Source organism: Diadema antillarum, unplaced genomic scaffold, assembly GCF_040938485.1.
Source record: "Diadema antillarum isolate AM-2024a unplaced genomic scaffold, OU_Dant_1.0 seq00000130_RagTag, whole genome shotgun sequence".
Classification (NCBI taxonomy): domain Eukaryota; kingdom Metazoa; phylum Echinodermata; class Echinoidea; order Diadematoida; family Diadematidae; genus Diadema; species Diadema antillarum.
The window spans coordinates 328,802-347,057 of record NW_027271208.1 but is presented as its reverse complement, the minus strand read 5'-3'; the positions used below and the strand labels follow the sequence as shown (position 1 = coordinate 347,057).

Sequence of the window (18,256 nt, the reverse complement as noted above, 5' to 3'; positions counted from 1 at the left end):
CATTGGACTCCGATACCCAGAGTTTGGGTTGTGAGTAAATAAACTTTCAACTTTCAACTTTCAACTTTGCTACAAATGCGCGATAAACATGTTGCCCGGGGGCGTTTTTTTAAGACGGCACAGATTGGGGCATGGCGCGTGTTAAACCTATGGGAAAAACGTTGGGTTAGGGTTTTTGGTTAGGGTTAGGGTTTTTGGTTAGGGTTAGGGTTAGGGTTAGGGTTGGGGTTAGGGTTAGGGTTAGGGTTAGGGTTAGGGTTAGGGTTTGATGGTTAGGGTTAGGATTAGGATTAGGGTTAGGTTTAGGGATAGGGTCCCCAATAGATTTTTAGGGTCCCCAATCTGCGCCGTCTAAAAAAAACACGCCGGAGGGTGGGGAAGAGGAGGTAGGCTGGGACACCGCAATTTGAGCTAATGGCTGCGCCCTGTGCCACCACCGTCAATGCCACAAATCAGAGCGGGTTGATCAACCTGCTCTGCCACCAACCCGCTCTGCCACAAATTGTCTGCTGCCCTCAACGAACCCGAATCGGCCTATAGGCCTATGGGCTTTTATGAGGATGAAAATTTGCACATTTATTATTATTAAAGAGCATTTAATGCACCTACACAAATCGATCCCAGGGCCTGATAAATGAGAAATACAGTGTACTTTGTTCATTGACGACCTTTACATTAAGTATAAATTGCTGCTTATACATAAAGACTTATAGTACTGTCACAACTGGCTGTATGATAGCAATATAAAATAGAAATAGCTTTGTCATTCTGATCAACTAATAGATAAAACAAAGCAATCTGGGGCTCCTTTCATAAAACTTGTCATCAGCGACAAGTTGTCATAGATGTGACAAACTACTGAAATCCTTGCATCTGATTGGCTGAGAGCAAATTTGTCATGGAAATGTGGCAGTTGTCACTGATAACAAGTTTATGAAATGGGCCCATGATCTTAGAATATATCGCAGCTTTTCGTAGACTATACCATATACTTTAAACACAGGCACAAACCCACTCTCATCACACACGAGTCTTCCTCAGTGTACAGCAAATGATTGCTAGGTATCCCACAAAATGAATATCCTTACCTCATTGTTGACTTGGGCAATGAGATTGCATACTTCCAGGAAACATTATACAGCAGATAAAAAGGCTTAACACTATAGTAACTTTTTTTTTCTCTCTTGACCCTTTTCAAGCTACAGAAAGATCATTTGATTTTAGATCTTGATTGGCCCCTAAAAAAGAAATGAAGAGTTTTATCGCAAAACAAGCTAACTCCATTCTTGTTAAGTTGAGATATTTGTGATTAAAGCTGCTAAAAATCATATAAAACTAGATATATCGCTACGGCTACTGATATGCCTCCGCCATAATGCATGGTTCTCCTAATAGGTCTATAGTACAATGTCTTGACAATGTGTGATGACAGTTTCACACAATTGGCAAAATATTAAAATGACAGGTTTGACACAAATGTGCTGAATGTTCACTTTCCTAGAACTAGGTTCAATTGGATGAATGATTAAAATGTCAGAGTGCAGGTATTTGGGGAACTGATGATTTTTACTTGACTTTTGACCCTTTTATAAGTTTATGCATTGAGTAATTTTCAAGGTATTGAGAAAAAGTATAATTTCAGTATCAAATGGGAAAACAGCATTATCTAAACCTGGCCTTTGACCTTTGACCTCACAGTTCCAAAGAGAATCACTGTTAGGTTGAACATGCATAAATATGTAAGTTTCATGATGATACCTTGAGTTACTTTCGAGATATGGAGGAAAAAGTGCAATTTAGCACTTTCACTTGACCTTTTACCTTTTGACCTTCGACCTTTTGGCAAGAAACTTCCCCAAAAATATATATTGGGTAATACATGCCATACATCAAGTTAAAAAAAAACAAAAAAACCTTCAGGCATATTGCATTTTAAGGAAAGTAGTGATATTTTGAGGAGTTGACCTTGACCTTTGACCCCTGACCTTTGACCCATGACCCCCAACTTCCCTAGATAATCAGTGCCCATCGGTACAAGCATATATACTAAGTTCCATGAAGATACCTTGAACCATTTGGGAGATATGGAGAAAAACATGAAATTTCAATTTTTTTCCACAAAATAATCTGTGACCTTTGACCTTTGACCCTGTGACCCTAAAATCCACACAAAGTATTATCCCCCAAGGATATACCCTCATACCAAGTTTGAAGTAAAACCACCACAGGGTTCTTGAGATATCGACAAAAACAAAACGGGACGGACGGACGGACGACCCGAAAACATAATGCCTCCGGCCACTTCGTTGCGGAGGCATAACAATACTACAGGATATTTTCAATCACAACTTCTAGAATATTAGTTGTTATGTCACAAGTGAAACATTACTGGAAAGGTTTAATTTTGCTCTATCTGATGATGGACTTACTTTGAAATGTTTAAAAATGGTGCCTATAGCTCATTTTGCAATAAAACTCTTCAAATGTAATATCGCTACAAATACTGTAATAAAAGGAAACATAGTAATATTGCCCACTCAGACCACCATAAGATACACTTCCGGAAAGATTGGTGGTCCTACACCAGTAGGCTGGTGGCCTTGGGCCACCAGGCCATCGTTCCGTTACCAAAGTAGAGTCCAGTACACCACCTGTAAAACCTGGATGTTTCTTCCTTCTCAATATTCCTTTAACGGAAAAAACATTTCATTCATTTCTTGTGAATCCCAATCCTAGTTCTATATTTTTCACGCCCGTAGATGCATTGGATGTCATTGATATTGTAAATAATTTTAAAGCTAAACAAAGCTCAGGCTATGATGGTATTTCAATGTTTCTTCTTAAACAAATCATTTATGAAGTAGCCGCACCTTTGACCCATGTATTCAATTTGTCTTTAATGACTGGTGTTTTTCCTAGTAAAATGAAAGTTGCCAAGATTATTCCTGTTTTTAAGAAAGGCAGACAGGACGACCTGGGCAATTATAGACCTATATCTCTTTTATCATCATTCTCCAAAGTACTTGAAAAAGTTGTCTACTCCCGAACTATCAAGTTTTTAAATGACCATGATATCCTAGTAGACACTCAATTTGGTTTTCGCAAAAAACATTCGACTACTCACGCTGTTTTGTTGTTAATAGATAAAGTTGTTCAAGCTATCGAAGCTAAATCTCACACTGTTGGAGTTTTTCTGGACCACTCCAAGGCGTTCGACACAATTGATCATGAAATATTACTGTACAAACTGTCTCATTACGGGATTCGTGGCAGCGCCTTGGAGTGGTTCAGAGATTACCTCACAAATCGATCACAATTTGTACACATTAATGATTCTGATTCAAGCACAGCAAATATAACGTGTGGTGTTCCACAAGGCTCCCTTTTGGGACCACTTCTTTTTATTGTGTACATAAATGATTTGCCCAGGTCGTCAGCACTCCTTTCTTTCCTCTTGTTTGCGGACGATTCAAGTCTTTTTTTGACGCACAAAAATCCTACTGAGTTACTTGATATGCTTAACTCTGAGTTGAATCACGTCAATGATTGGATTCAAAGTAACAAACTATCTCTAAATCTAAACAAAACTAATTTTATGGTGTTTAGTAATACAATCACTTGTTTACCTGGCTCAATTTCAATCACAGGAGTAAACTTACAACAGACAAATTCAGTTAAATTTCTTGGTCTTTTAATTGATTGTAAATTATCTTGGCAGGAACAAACAAATCATTTATGTAAGTTATCATCAAGAAATTTGGGTGTTATACAGAAGCTTAAGCATGTTTTCCCCACATATATATTACGTACCTTATATTCGACTTTGTTATTGCCGTATCTTCATTATAGCATACTGGCCTGGGGGAATTGTTCCAAAATACGCCTGGAGTCTATCTTTAGAATACAAAAGCGAGCTGTAAGAATTATCAATTGTACCAATTATTTAGCACCGACAAGCCCTCTGTTCAAAAGTAATAACCTCTTAAAGATTTTTGATATATATTCTTACTCCCTTGGGATATTTATGTACCAGTTAACTAAAGACGAATTACCTTATGCTTTCACTCCCATGTTTGTAAAAAATAAAGTTATACATTCCTACCCTACAAGACAGGAAAATTCATTTCACTTTTCTCCCGTGAGAACTGCATTTGCTCTTAAAACAATAGTACATACAGGTCCAACATTCTGGAATAGCCTTGACTCCGACATTATTGAATCGTTGTCATTGAACTGTTTTAAACGTAAACTAAAAAAATCCCTTGTGCAGGCTTATATCTAATAATACAACATGCAATTTTATTTGAACTCCCTCTTCTTTATCAGATTCGTTGTTTATCATATGTATTCCATGGTATTCCATGGTTGCCTTTTGTTTTTGTTTTTTTACTGAGTCATTTATGTCAAGGCTATTCCTGAATTAATGAATCATTATGTATCATGTGCGTTTTTGCGCATTCTTACAGTTACGTAACTGTGTTGCTCGGGTGACAAGGAGTCTTGTTAACGCGTTACAGGTGGCTACTTTGTATTTCGCTATGCTTTCGTATATTCTATTCCTTTCCTTTGCTCTTTTTGCTCTCTTTTCTTTTACGTCCCTTTCCTTCCTTTCATAGTTTTCGTTTCTAGGTTGTTTAAGAAGACCAACACTTTCATATATACAGGGACCTATACATTACAAGCTTTGCTTTTTAGTAGGTCCCCACATTTCATGTTTGTTAAATTGTCTTCTCTTGTATTTTTTGTAATTTACGACGCTATGTTCAATCTTATGTTCAATCGATCGTATCATGTTTGATGTTTTGAAATGTGGAACAATAAAATCAAATCAAATCAAATCAAATACTAAAGTGCTTTTACCAGATGGGCTATTCACGCAATAAATACAGAAACAAACATGAATTTGAAATCACTTTGCATGCCTACAGATGCTCCCGCACTGATGCCCATAATGACATCGACTGACAAGAAATCTCACTCGGACTTGCTTGGCCGATAGCGCAGCTTGAAGTATTCCGCTGGCAAGTCGTAGTCCCACGAGCCCTTGGCTATCATGCGTGCAGCCATTCTCCCGATCTCATCGCTCGACTTGGCCCCCCGGCCCACCATACACACTGCAGCACCAAGACGGGGCGTGATCATGTCACAAAAGAGGTGGTCCGTTGGTGTGGGGGAACTCACACAGCACGCCGTCGCCATGGATACTGGGTTGAGACCTGATAAGATGCGATAAGAGAAATTAGTTTATAGTGCACTTTATATGGATCCCAAGAACCGCATGAGCAGATGTAGCAACATTGATAACGCATACAAGGACCTTTTACTCACTGTTCAAAAGCAGCCTATATCACATCAGAGCAAACAAAAACTGAACATTAAAAGTGGTAACATCACACCACAGTTCATATACCAGTAGAGTTTGATTTCAAAATGTAACATAACATGGGATTATTCTTGAAGTTATGGTAAAAAGTACGTATCCCATATTCTTGTCATTCTTCTTGTTTTTGAGCAGCTTTAACTGCAATATCTCAAGGAATCTAATATGGAATTAGACTATTTTGTGTTGAAACTCTTTATACAGATAGATGGATACATACATAAACATACAAATATAAAATATAGATATATATGTTTCCCATTATTTCTTATACCACACTTCAGACATATATTTTGCTATTGTGACAGCAGCGTACACAACTTACCTGGAATAAGAGACATTATTTTTTGGTGAAGGGACTCCACACCCTCGTGATTCTCCCCCTGGCTGCGGAACCACGCCCCAATCTCGGCTAGGTCATTAATCTGAACACCTCTGCTCCAACCACCAAGTTTAAGGTAATATTTCCCTACCAATAAAAGAGAGGCAGAGGAGAAAATAACAAAAACTACAAAAAATGCTTCCATTTAGTCACTCTGGGTCAAGAAGTTTTCACTTCTTTTATATAGTCACAGAACAGAAAAACAGAAAAACAGAAACCATACCAAACTAAAGAGAACAAAAAGACCTCCACTGAAATAACTGATTTAGTGGAGTAAACCTAGGGTCCAGATATAATATGAAAGATTAATGAAGAAATCTAATCATATTTCCTAAATGGGCACACAGAATTAGCAGTACAATGCAGGTGAAGTCACAGCTGTGTGCTTAGCTCAGCATTTTGGAGGTAGGAACAGAAACTTCTGGAAAACAACCAATCAACATTGACCATGATCTCATGTGTTATATATATATTTATATATAATACATCATCTATGTATATTCATAAGTGTAGACATATGTTTATACTTTAGGTGTGTTGATGGCAGTGCGTAAAGGCTTTCAAATATGGAGATACAGTTAACAAAATTTTAAAAGCCAAACAAACGAAAGCTTTCAACTAGATAGCAATCACAGTGCATGCAGCTCTATTTATGGTCAGAGCAGCACACGATAAAGTTGGAAGATACTTGAAACAAATGACAGCAATAATAGCTGTGAAACTTATTTCATGACATCGCTCAGCTAATCACAATGCAAGCTTGCTCTCAACATTATCACTTCTGGCATGCACCATGATTGTACTCAAAGAACTGTGTCCCTGAACGAAAGGTCTACCAGGAAAACATTTGTGCTTTTCAAATCAATCAGTCATGATTCACTGAAAAACTCTCTGGTTGATTTGGATGAGTTATTACTTGGCTTTTGAGAAGACAAGCCCTTCAAAGTTTGACATCACAGGGCACGGATTAGATCTAGCTTGTTGACATTGACAAAAAGAATCAGTATGAATTGACAGAAAACATCCAAATGCAAGATACAGTGCACAACTTGATATAATGAGATCTGATAAAAGAAAATACCTGATTTAACAAACTAGTTTCTTCGGTCTTAATGAAGTTGTTTCCTTTGCGTTGTGCTGTTCATTGATTACTGATGTAACAAAATATCTGAAATACAGAACACATTGTCTTGATTCCAATGATCTTGTTATACTAAGTTTCCACAGCATCCAAATTCTATGACAGATTCATCTCTTACCATCGGGATACTGTATTGGTGGCAGAATGTAGGATTCCAGGCCAGGGGCTGTGCAGAGTATGCACGGCATGGCCGACAAATTCTTTACATCTTCCTCCGTTAACTCCAGTTTGAGAACCAATGACTGGCAGGGATAGAAATCAACCTGCTTGTCCCCTGGCAAGAGTCTGTGGCAGTTTGTGAACGCCCCTGTACACAACAGCGCCTTCTTTGCCTGGATCTTGCGGCCACTCTCGCACTGAATCATAACGACGTCCCCACCCCGCCCATCACCCTCAGACTCCCCGTCCGTCACCGTGACGGCGATGTCGACAACGACATCGCATCCTCCAGCCTCGGCCACCTTCTGCTGGGCGGCGACCAGCCTCCTCGGACTGATGTGACCGGCATTTTTGAAATTCAACAGCCCCTGCCAACCATCCCCGATCCTCATGTAAGGGTATTTCTTCCGGAGTTCATCGGTGCTGAGGTGCTCGTATGTGTCAAGGTTCATCTCCTCTGCGTTCTCTATTGTTGACTTAATATTTTCGCGTGCCTCTTCGTCGATGAAAAGGCATCCCACCTCCTCATAGAACTGAATGCCTGCAAGAACATAGATATTGGAGAAAAACATTAAAAAAGAGACCCAGGGATCTAGCACTCACCAAAGTATAACTAGAAATATCACTGAAGGTGATTAATACCCCCGCCCCTTGTGTTGCTTTATAGTATGTGATGTCATGAGGGCAATGACGTTAATACCAAGTTTGTGCACTTGTCGAATTGGAAACAGAATAATTTTAGTTTGCTGTACAATTACAGGGTTGACACTGAGTATAAAACTTACAGCAAATGGAAACATGCTTTCCCCCAGCATCACTACACTTAAAGACCATCGTACACACCAAATTTTACCTTCATAGCTTGAATGGTTTGTTTTGATACAAAAATGAGTGGTTACCATGGCAGCACATTTTCCTTAAACTAACACATTGGTGTCTTGCAAAACTACACTTCTAGATCATGATACATATTAAATTTGACTTTAATTGCTTGAATGATGGAAAAGTTATTCGATCTGCAAGGTTTAGGTAAAATTGTGGTTACCATGGCTACGGTTTGTGTGACAAACGCAAAGATTATGTGTTCCACATCTATACCTCCGGCCATAATGCCTACCAAATTTGGTTTCAATTGCTTGGAAACTGTGGAAGAAGTTCACTCCACAGGATTTAAAAAAACAAACATGTGGTTACCATGGCAACGTATTGTCTGATACAAGTACAAAGGACATTTTGCAAAACTACACTTAAAGAGCATCATACAACATACACACCAAATTTCACTTTCATATATTAAAGGGTGTGTACAGTTCTGGTCGAGGTGAAGATTCAGCTTTTAACGTTTTGTGAGATTCAGAAACCACTCCATGAGATGTGAAAGAGCATGCAGTTCTAAGGGGTATCAAAAGTTTATTCGATGAAAATCGGTTTTGAACCGGCTGAGAAATCCAAAAACAAGGTGAAACAAAGAGATACTAATAAAGTTGGGGCATGTCGCCTTTTATTATGAACACTTTTTTTTTTGGATATCTCAGCCATTTGAAAACCAATTCTTATCAAATAAACGTTGAATCCTTCTTAAAATTACATGCTCTTTCATATTTCATAAGAGGCTTTTCATTATCTCACTTAGGAATGTTCAAAACATGAATCTTTACCTCAACCGGTCCTGTACAGTCCCTTTAAATGGTTCAATTTGATACAAAAATGCGTGGTTACCATGACAACACATTTTTCTTAAATTAACACATAGGTGTCTTCCATAACTACACCTCCCGATCATCATACATTATACTAAATTTGACCTTAATTGCTTTAATGATGTGGAAGTTATTCAATCCACAAGGTTTTGGTAAAATTATGGTAACCATGGCAACGCTTTTTCCGACAAGCGCAAAAGTCATATGTTCCACATCTATGCCTCAAGGCCATACTGCCTACCAAATTTGATTTCGATTGCTTCAAAACTGTGGAAGTTGTTCACTCACAAGATTTCGAAGAAAACATGCGGTTACCATGGCAACGCTTTGTCAAGTACAAACACAAAGAGTGTCTCGCATAACTACACCTATAGATCATCATAGATACCAATTTTGAAATTGATTGCCTAAATACTATGGAAGTTATTCAATCCACAAGTTTTTGGTAAAATTATGGTTACCATGGCAACGCATTGTCCGACAAACACAAAAAGCACATCTTGCACATCTATACTTCAATATCATCATTTTCCCTAAGTTTCATTTAAAATGCTTTACAACTTTAGGAGGAGTTCGCGACGCAAGATTTCGCAACAGACCGACCGACCGACCGCCCGCCCGACCAACATCACGGTGATTCCTATATACCCCCTCCACACTAAGTGTGGCGGGGGTATAATAAGTTCACCTTGTATAAGAAGAAACAAAGCAAACTTTTTTTTTTTGGGGGGGGGGGGCTTATAGGGCATGATTAGGAAGGCATGATGTCGATGTGTATAGTATTCTACCACACTGGCTATAATTTGACACTACATTTTCAAAAGAAGATCAAAATATGATAATTGGCCCCCACTGTGATCACCCCTGGGCCTGCAGGCCCAGGGGTGATGGGCTCATCTGGATCTGACAGGAACAAACTTTAAAATAATATGCACTTACAAATGAACATATTTATAAAAATTTCAGCAAGTAGCTGTCATTTCTGGGCTTATAGAAGAAGGGTTGTTAAATATTCTCTAATCTGGTAATTCTGAACCCCATTGAGGCCCCCAAGTGGGACATGTGTCCCATGTGTACCGGTACCAATATATGAAAATGCAAAAAATGAGGGAAAATTCTTAAATTCTCATGCACCTGTAACAATAATCAGGGCCATTTGTTTACTGAGTTTGCTTGTTTATTTTTTGTTATATCTTTTCTTTTTTTTTGCATCAGATCATGAGAAGGACTTTCAGTGCATTGCCAACTTAAACTGTCTGTGACTAACAGTCTACGAAATGTTGCTCATTGGCAGTACACAATAATTGTGACCGTGCACCTCAAAACGAACATAAAGTCGCACACACTGATTTTGCGTGAGGACTGAAAATAAGTGAAATGGTTCAACCTAGCCGAACTTGACTTTTTCATATTTTCTGAAAGAGCGGGTCTTCTTTTACATTATGCTAAAATTTGGTATCATAAAACGGGCAGGAAAGTGTGTTTTTTAGCAGTTTATCTCGAACATTTTTGGTAGAATAGTGTGATTAGGTGTGTCTTTAGAATCCCTTTTTCATTTCTGAAAAACCTTGTCCACACTCTTCACTTTCAACTCTAATAACTTTTGAAAGGATAGTGCTACTGCTTTGAAAGTTGGCATTAATTATGGACAGAATGTGTTAATGAGGCATGCTTAATTTCATTTTAATCTAATAATCCCTTCATTGTTGTTACTCTTGTGGTTTACTTCCTGTTTTTTGTCCCATTCATCGCACAGCCAGCACGGTTTGGTAAAGATTAAGCGCTTGAATAAACACTGTACTTCAGAGCCTCTTTGCTCAGTTCCTGAGTTTGTGCTTTCTTTCCAATATTAAGATAGGTTAGGAGAGTCCATTTGATTTGAGTTATACATCATTTTAAAGCTTAAAGTCTGCTCTTTCAGAATATGGTCTTAACTAAAAATTCATGTCTGGCGACTTTTTGCTTGTTTTGAGGTGCAGGGTCAAAATTGATTATGGAATAATAAGTAAGCTGTCAAAACATAGACATGATGGATTACTCTAGGCATGGTGCGCTGACCTTTGAACATCATTCGAAGTTCAGTGGAGCAGCATGGCTGTACAACTCCACTGTACCATCAGAGATTAATCACCCTTTGTATTCGCTGCTTTATCAACATGCTATAAACATGAAAACAGCACAACAGTATGAAGAGTATATTAAGTCACTGGCTACAGGTGCTCATCTCTATTAATTAAACCACCTTTGCTACTCTTTCTTGCATGATCAGCTAGCGCACATATGAGTACTTTTACAGCATTTGGAGTGGTGTTTTCAGATATATAGGGATAATTTTGCAAACAGGTCCTATCAGTGTGAAATCTTAAGATGTTCATAATCCCACAGTTGACAGGTGCACTCCTTTTCATCATGTTATAGAAGTTTTGATGTTTTTCATTCCCTGATCTACTCTACAGGTACAATTTGTTATACCATCTCACCACCCTCCTAAATAATACACCTATTATATTAAGCTTAAAGACCTGTGTGATACAATAGTATGTGTGTTTTTTTATGTACAGATAAATGAATTTGATTAGAGTAATGCACAGCAAGGTTTCATCCAAAATCTAACCTTGTTATGATTGTTAAGCAACTGTTAACTAAAAACTTAAATGTGTATGAACCTTTCCAGGGCATGGTCTTTTCCCATTCATATTAACAGTTTGAATCTGAATCCTCCAGAGATTTTTTTTTAAATTTCTCACAATTCATCCTACCCCTTACCATGGCCGGCGGAACCATGGGGGCCATGGGGGCTCAGGCCCCCACACTTTTTGAGCACCATACAAAGGAATACATAAGGTGCCATCACTTTGGGCCCCCACACTTTTTTTAACCCGGAAGTACGTAAGTGGCACTAAATAGAAATAGATAGAGATTTCGAAGTGTCAGCGTGGTAAGGTTACATGTTTTCCACTGAAGACTTTTTTTTTTGCTTGTCAGCTGAAGAAACCCGGAAATGGAAGGGAAGAGATGAGCTGAGGACCTCTTTTTTTTTTTTTGCTTGTTAGCTCATGAAACCCGGAAGTGGGCCCCCACACTTTTGAAAACGCTCCGCCGGCCCTGCTAACCATGGGAATGTCACCACTCAACATGTGTTGATCTAGACTGATACTTAGAATAAGAAAAGAAAGCCACATAAATAACAAAAGCATGGCAAACTGGTGAAAGTTTTACTCAACTGACCACTCTCTCGCTCGATGTTGTCATACTCCTGAATAGATCTTTGTGCCAATGTCGCCCACGTGATGTTTGGGTCCAGCTCTCGTGTAATGCGACCTTCGTCATAGTACGAGGAGAACACATTCCGCTTCTCAGATCTCCACTCCTGAATGTCCATCCATGGCAAGCAGGAAACAAAATTGTCACAAAGCAGTACACAAGACTACTCATCTTTCTTGCTCAAATTCATCGGAATCGTCAAAAGAAATTAGCAATGAACAATCTCTCCATTCCCATGGATCGTTGGCAATAAGTATGAACTAAGATTGTCACAACTTATCAAAAAAGAATGCAAATCTTTCTTGCTCACATTAATTAGAGGTAACATCAAAAGTAAGATATGCTGTAGTGACTGTAAGGTTACTTGAACTGGTTTAGATCAACTGAGATATCTGTTGTTCTGAAGACCTTATTTCATTCTACATAATTCCTCTGAAGATATAGAAAGAAAGATAGATCATATAGATATATAAATAGATAGATAGATAGGCACATAGATAGAGAGAGAGAGAGAGGGACGGAGGGAGGGAGAGAGAGAGAGAGAGAGAGAGAGCAGTAAGTGGAGATAAAAGAAACATGAGATTAGAATAATGTATAATGAATGTGCCTTGGACAGGTCAGATATCATTAAGAATACAAGACAGAAAGAATAAACAATTTTGCAGTCTGCCAATACCAATTAGTAGAAATCTCCAGTTTCCACATTAAAGGGCCACACCCATTCACCTCTATGAACCTGCCCCTGGAGTTGGTTCAAAATGCTGCCGTCTGCCAATACCAATTGGTAGAGGTCTACTTGGGTCTTATTTCCCTTACATAACCACACCCATTCCCACATATTATATGAACACAACTTTACAGTTGGTTCAAAATGTTGGGTCTGCCAATATCAGTTGGTAGAGGTCTCTATAATATAGTCTCTGCATGTCCATTACATAATCACACCAAGATCCTCCTATTATACATGATATACAAACCTCTGGAGTTGGTTCTTGAGGCCCCAGTAGACAAACTTTGATGCCCGGTTCCCGAGACAACCACTTGGCTGCAGCCGAGCCAACCATCCCAGCTCCCACAATGCAGATGTCGTACAGGGTACTCATGATTCAACTGAATGGCTGGTACTGAATGGCTGGTGGTTACATCCAGAAGGCTGAAAATGAAGAAGAAAATAAATAAGGACACTTGTGTCTCCCATTTGCAGATGAAAAAAAAAAAGTGTTTCAAAAATAATTCTAAAACGTGAGTTATGGATGGAAACAACCTATGAAAAATGTCAATCAGTATAATCAATGTGATGTACTGATAAATATCATAAAATACAAAATTGGAGCAATAGTTATAATAAAATTATTTCTGGCATAAACCATCTACTGCAGTTTTGGTTTGTTCATAAAAATAGTACGTATCTCCTTATAAGTGTATTTTAGGCCTCATTGCAAAATTTTGATATGGTATTGGTAGGATGTTTGAGATTCAATTCAGGTCAAATACATATATTTGCATCAAATGTAATAACTTGAACATCTTTAAAATCATCGTACCAATTGGTAAACAGTACCTTTAAGCTGCTTTGGAATTTCAGTGCTTTGCATTTGAAGATAAAATTTTGATGGCAGCTGTAGATTCATTATCTCTTGGAAAGCACAACTCTACAGGCATAGTATCTTGAATAGTTACTATAGCCCTGGTGTTCATGATTGTTATCATTCATTTTCATTAATTAACACACCAGAGCTGTCCTTAATTTTCATGGCAACATTATAGTTTGCATAAATAATTCAGCATAGAATAACACAGAGCTCTCCACAATAAAGTCCAAGCTAATACCATTTGAGATAGTATTTTCTGAGTAAATATCAGGCAGTTGTTCAACATTTTAGGACCAAAAAACGATAGAAAGAAAGACGACTACATCGTATACTATGTATGCCTTCCATTTTTAAAAGATGAGTAAGAGTAAAATGAAAATACAAAGAGCACAAAACATTATATAGGACTCGACATTTGGAACCAAACAGTAAAGATGATACATAAAAAACACATCAGTTTTCACATAAAATATATTCGATCCGTTGATGATTTGAACCCAACAATTTTGCAAATAGAGCTATGCCTGCCAAAATCAAGAGTCTCCTTTTATCTTGTCTGATTAAAAAAAAATAGTACGGTAGTACAATCGTATTAATACTATTCCAGGATTGGTAGAGTATATTTGCCAAACTTTGACTTATGGTTGCTCCCACCATAACCATTCCTCCTGCGTTGAATTGGGACTGTAATGTTCTGGTGAGCAGAATCTTTACAGAATCAGGTTTTCATCCCCCTCCCCTTCCCCCCCCCCCCCCCCACCCCCACATATAGGAAGAAAAAAAAAACATGCGCTATTCTAATATTATGAAAAGCATATGAAAGGAGATACAGCAAAAAAACAAAACAAAACAAAACAAAACAAAACATATAACAGCCAGTTGGGAAGCTATCAATCTGGCAAGTACTGGCCAGGCTGGGCAATAGGATGTATAGAAAGTTGTAACAATTACTAGTAATTAAGAAATGCCAATCCCACAGAAAACTAAATAAGATATGTCGTGCAGGTGTATGTGTGTGTGTGTGTGTGTGTGTGTGTGTGTATGTGTGTGTGTGTGCGTGTGTGTGCTCACAGTTCACAGCAATTGGCATAATGTTGAATCACATTTTTACACCTTTTCAACTGCATTATAACCGAGTTGGTCCTACACGGCATACATAACGTACAGGTGTAGGGTGTACGTGTAGGATTGGAGTTGGAACTCGAGCCAAATTGATAATTATTAATAGTCAGTTTGAGTGGGGATATATCTGGGTAAATGACATCAGGGAATAATTTTCCTGGTATCGCATAGCAATTAGCTATGCATTCTGGTGTGACTGCTATACAAATAGGCCCGTGCACACACAACGAAAATCGAAATTACAATCGCGATCCAAATTTCGATTTTTTTTTCGACCGTTCATACACAAGGAAAAATCGCCCTTCGCAGCAAGGAAAGAACGATCAGTGGCCAAATTGCGCATGCGCGAAACTTGCATGCCCGAAGACTGACCCCGCGGTCCCAATAATGTTGACGTTCACGCGCTACGAACAATGGGATTAAAAATACCGATTTCCGAATCTCGATCGCGCTCACACACACGACGCTTGGCAAAAGCTATCAAACGGGATATTGCATCACTTGGAAGACCAGAGTCTGATTGCCAAGCAGAAATGTGTTGGGCTACAATAGACTTTCCAAAAAGTGGAAAACCCTATGTTGCCCCCCCCCCCCCCCACCCATCGCCAAAGGAGGGGTGGGGATGTTAAAGCCTCAACGTCCCTAAAATCTGGATTTTTAAAAAAATCTGCTCCTGTCAAATCGAAGAAGATAGAGCTAAGTTAGTGCTATGAAGACATTAATGAATGAAATTTCATGTTTGATTATGGCGGATCAAGGGGATGGGGGAGTGGTGGGGATGGACGTGGATATTCCACATTTTTAGCATCTTCTTGAAATATCTACGAGGAATTTTCACCAAACTTGACAGATAGCATGTTTATGGTAATATGATCTTAATTTGTTCAAATGAGCCCCCCCCCCCACCACCGCCGAAGGGGGGGGGGGGGTTGAAGCTTCAGCGTCCCTAAACTCTGGAATTTCTTTGAACTTCTTCTGTCAAAAGGAAAAAAGATAGAGCTAAGTTAGTGCTATGAAGACACAGCGTTAATGAATGAAAGTTCATGTTTGGTTATGGTGGATCAAGGGGTCTCCATATCGAGGGGATTAGGACAAGGAGAGGAATTTTCCACATGTTCAGCATCTTCTAGAAAAATCTACGTCGGGTTTTCACCAAACTTGGCAGATTGCATCTTTATAGTGATATGCTCGTAATTTGTTAAAATGAGCCCCCTCCCATAAACACACACACACACACACACACACACACACACACCGCCGAAGGGGGGTCGAAGCCTCAGAGACCCTAAACTCTTCTTCTGTCAAACCGGACTCTGGATTTTTATCTTCTTCTGTCAAACCGGAAGAGATAGAGCTTAGTTAGTGCCATGAAGATATTAATGCCTTAACTTTTATTTCACGTTTGATTGTGGCGGATCGAGGGGTGTCCTTATGGGGGGGGGGGGGGGAGGGTGAGTGGGAGGAGGGGATCCTGCCGGAAAAAACACATAGTGCAACACATAGTCGCCACAGTGTGAAACACACTGTGTTCACACAGTCATTTCACTGCGTTCAATTCGAACACTTTTTAATACAGTGAACCACAAAGTGGAACACAGTGGGTCTACACTATGAACCACACAGTGAACACACTGTGTTTGCCTGTTGGAATCACGGTGTGATTCTTTGTCTGTCAATATGTGGTAAGTTTTTACTTCACTCTGTGGGAACAATGGGAAAAACACATAGTCACCACACTGTGGTATAATTTCATACAGTGAATTTTATCACACAGTGGCATCCTTCACACAGTGACCTGTCCTCATCCCACACAGTGTATATTCACACAGTAAATTCAGCCACACAGTGGTAATTTTCACAATGGACTCTGTCACACAGTGGTGATTTCCACACAATGAACTCTCCAGCCACACCATTATGTTTCACTCAGTGATATCTGCCACACTGTGTTTTTCACACAGTGAATTCTGCCACCCTGTTGTTCCTTTCACACAGTGATCTCTCTGAAATCTATCACACAGTGAACTCTCCGCCACACCGAGGTACATATCTTGTCGCAATTGATAATCAACCACACCGTGTATTCTTCACACAGTGGTATCTTCCACACCATGAAATCTGCCACAAAGTGGTCAATTTCAAACTAACATTTCATGCACTCTGTGGTATCACAGTAACCTCTGCCACACAGTGGATTTTTAACCATACTATGGTAAAATGTGATCTGTATATCGATCTTTCCTGAAATTAAGTGAAGCTACAACCAGAGTGCGCACTCTCAGCCATATTGTAGTAGTGCATACAATTCAGGCATTGTGTAATCATACCTGGAACATAATATGTATATCAGTAAATGAAGAAAAAATATGAATACCTAAAATCAGTACTATTCAGCAAAAATAAGCAAATGAATGAAAATACTAACATGTTTACATGTAGGAGTATATACATTATATATGAGCCTTGCATATCGTCCACATTCACATAATAAACCCCCAAACAAAAACATACCAGGAAACTATGTGTTGTCGAATATGTGCCTATGTGTGTCATTTACAGGCTAGACATTGTACTCCAAATGTCACCTCGTAAGGGCATTTCATTTCCAATCACCTCACTGATAACATTGCATCCATCTCTATGGAAACACCTGTACTGAAGAAAATTCAAGACATTCAGTTAACTTTTGACAATCTTGATACATAGAACAAGGCAAGAAATACAGTTACAATAAACCCTGTCAACAAGGCAGCAAACTATGTACAGTGGAAACCAGGTACACTGCGATCTTTAGAAATATCCTTGAAAATAATGCAGTATCTCCGAGGGCTAAAAAAGGTGTATACATGTACAATGTTTTTTATTGGAAAGTAGGGTTTTGCCTTTTTCCGCAATAGACATGCACTGTAATGCACTTTAGGAAAGACATTTTTCCCTCTTTCAATTTTCACATTCTGCACCTTCTTGAGAAATCTTTGACGGATTTTCACCAAAAGTGGGATGTAGCATCTCTAGGGTAATAGAATCCCACTTTGTTCGAAGGGGCAACAAGTCCAATTTTGTTCCCCTTCCCCAAAGCGGGGGATAAGACCAGAGTAGCCCCCACGTCATAAGCGGACGTGAAATTTCATCAAAGTATAGGTCTACCTTCTAAAAATGTGATAAAATTGTGTTCTATTCCTCTTGGTTGAAAAGAAAATTTCTTCAAATATGTATTCCTTTTTTTATAAGTAGGGTTTTCAAGAAAATTCTTCATTCCACCCGAACGACCCCACCCCCTCGATCGTCTTGGCCGCTTTCAAGGGGCAGAGATGGGGGGAGGGGAGCTCCATCTCCTCCCACCTTATGGGTTGGGGCAGTGCCCATTTAAACAAATTGAGGTCATATCACCAGATAAATACGCTACGTGCCAAGCTTGGCGAATATCTATTATATAAGGGTTTCAAGATTGAACAGTACCAAAGGATCTTCCTGTGGCATTTTGGGACACATAGCACAGGAATATCACAGGATATA

The 18,256-nt window shown here is 39.0% G+C and overlaps 1 protein-coding gene across 1 annotated transcript; it reads right to left on the bottom strand.

Moving 5' to 3' along the window:
• Nucleotides 1-4,856: 4,856 nt before the first annotated feature.
• Nucleotides 4,857-13,129, bottom strand: LOC139727393 (monomeric sarcosine oxidase-like). Its single transcript, XM_071638349.1, has 5 exons — nt 13,004-13,129; nt 11,991-12,132; nt 7,022-7,603; nt 5,706-5,849; nt 4,857-5,216 (listed from the first exon to the last, which is right to left on the bottom strand). Exons 1-5 carry the CDS (start codon nt 13,127-13,129, stop codon nt 4,975-4,977), a joined length of 1,236 nt encoding a protein of 411 aa, XP_071494450.1. The 3' UTR covers nt 4,857-4,974.
• Nucleotides 13,130-18,256: the final 5,127 nt, after the last annotated feature.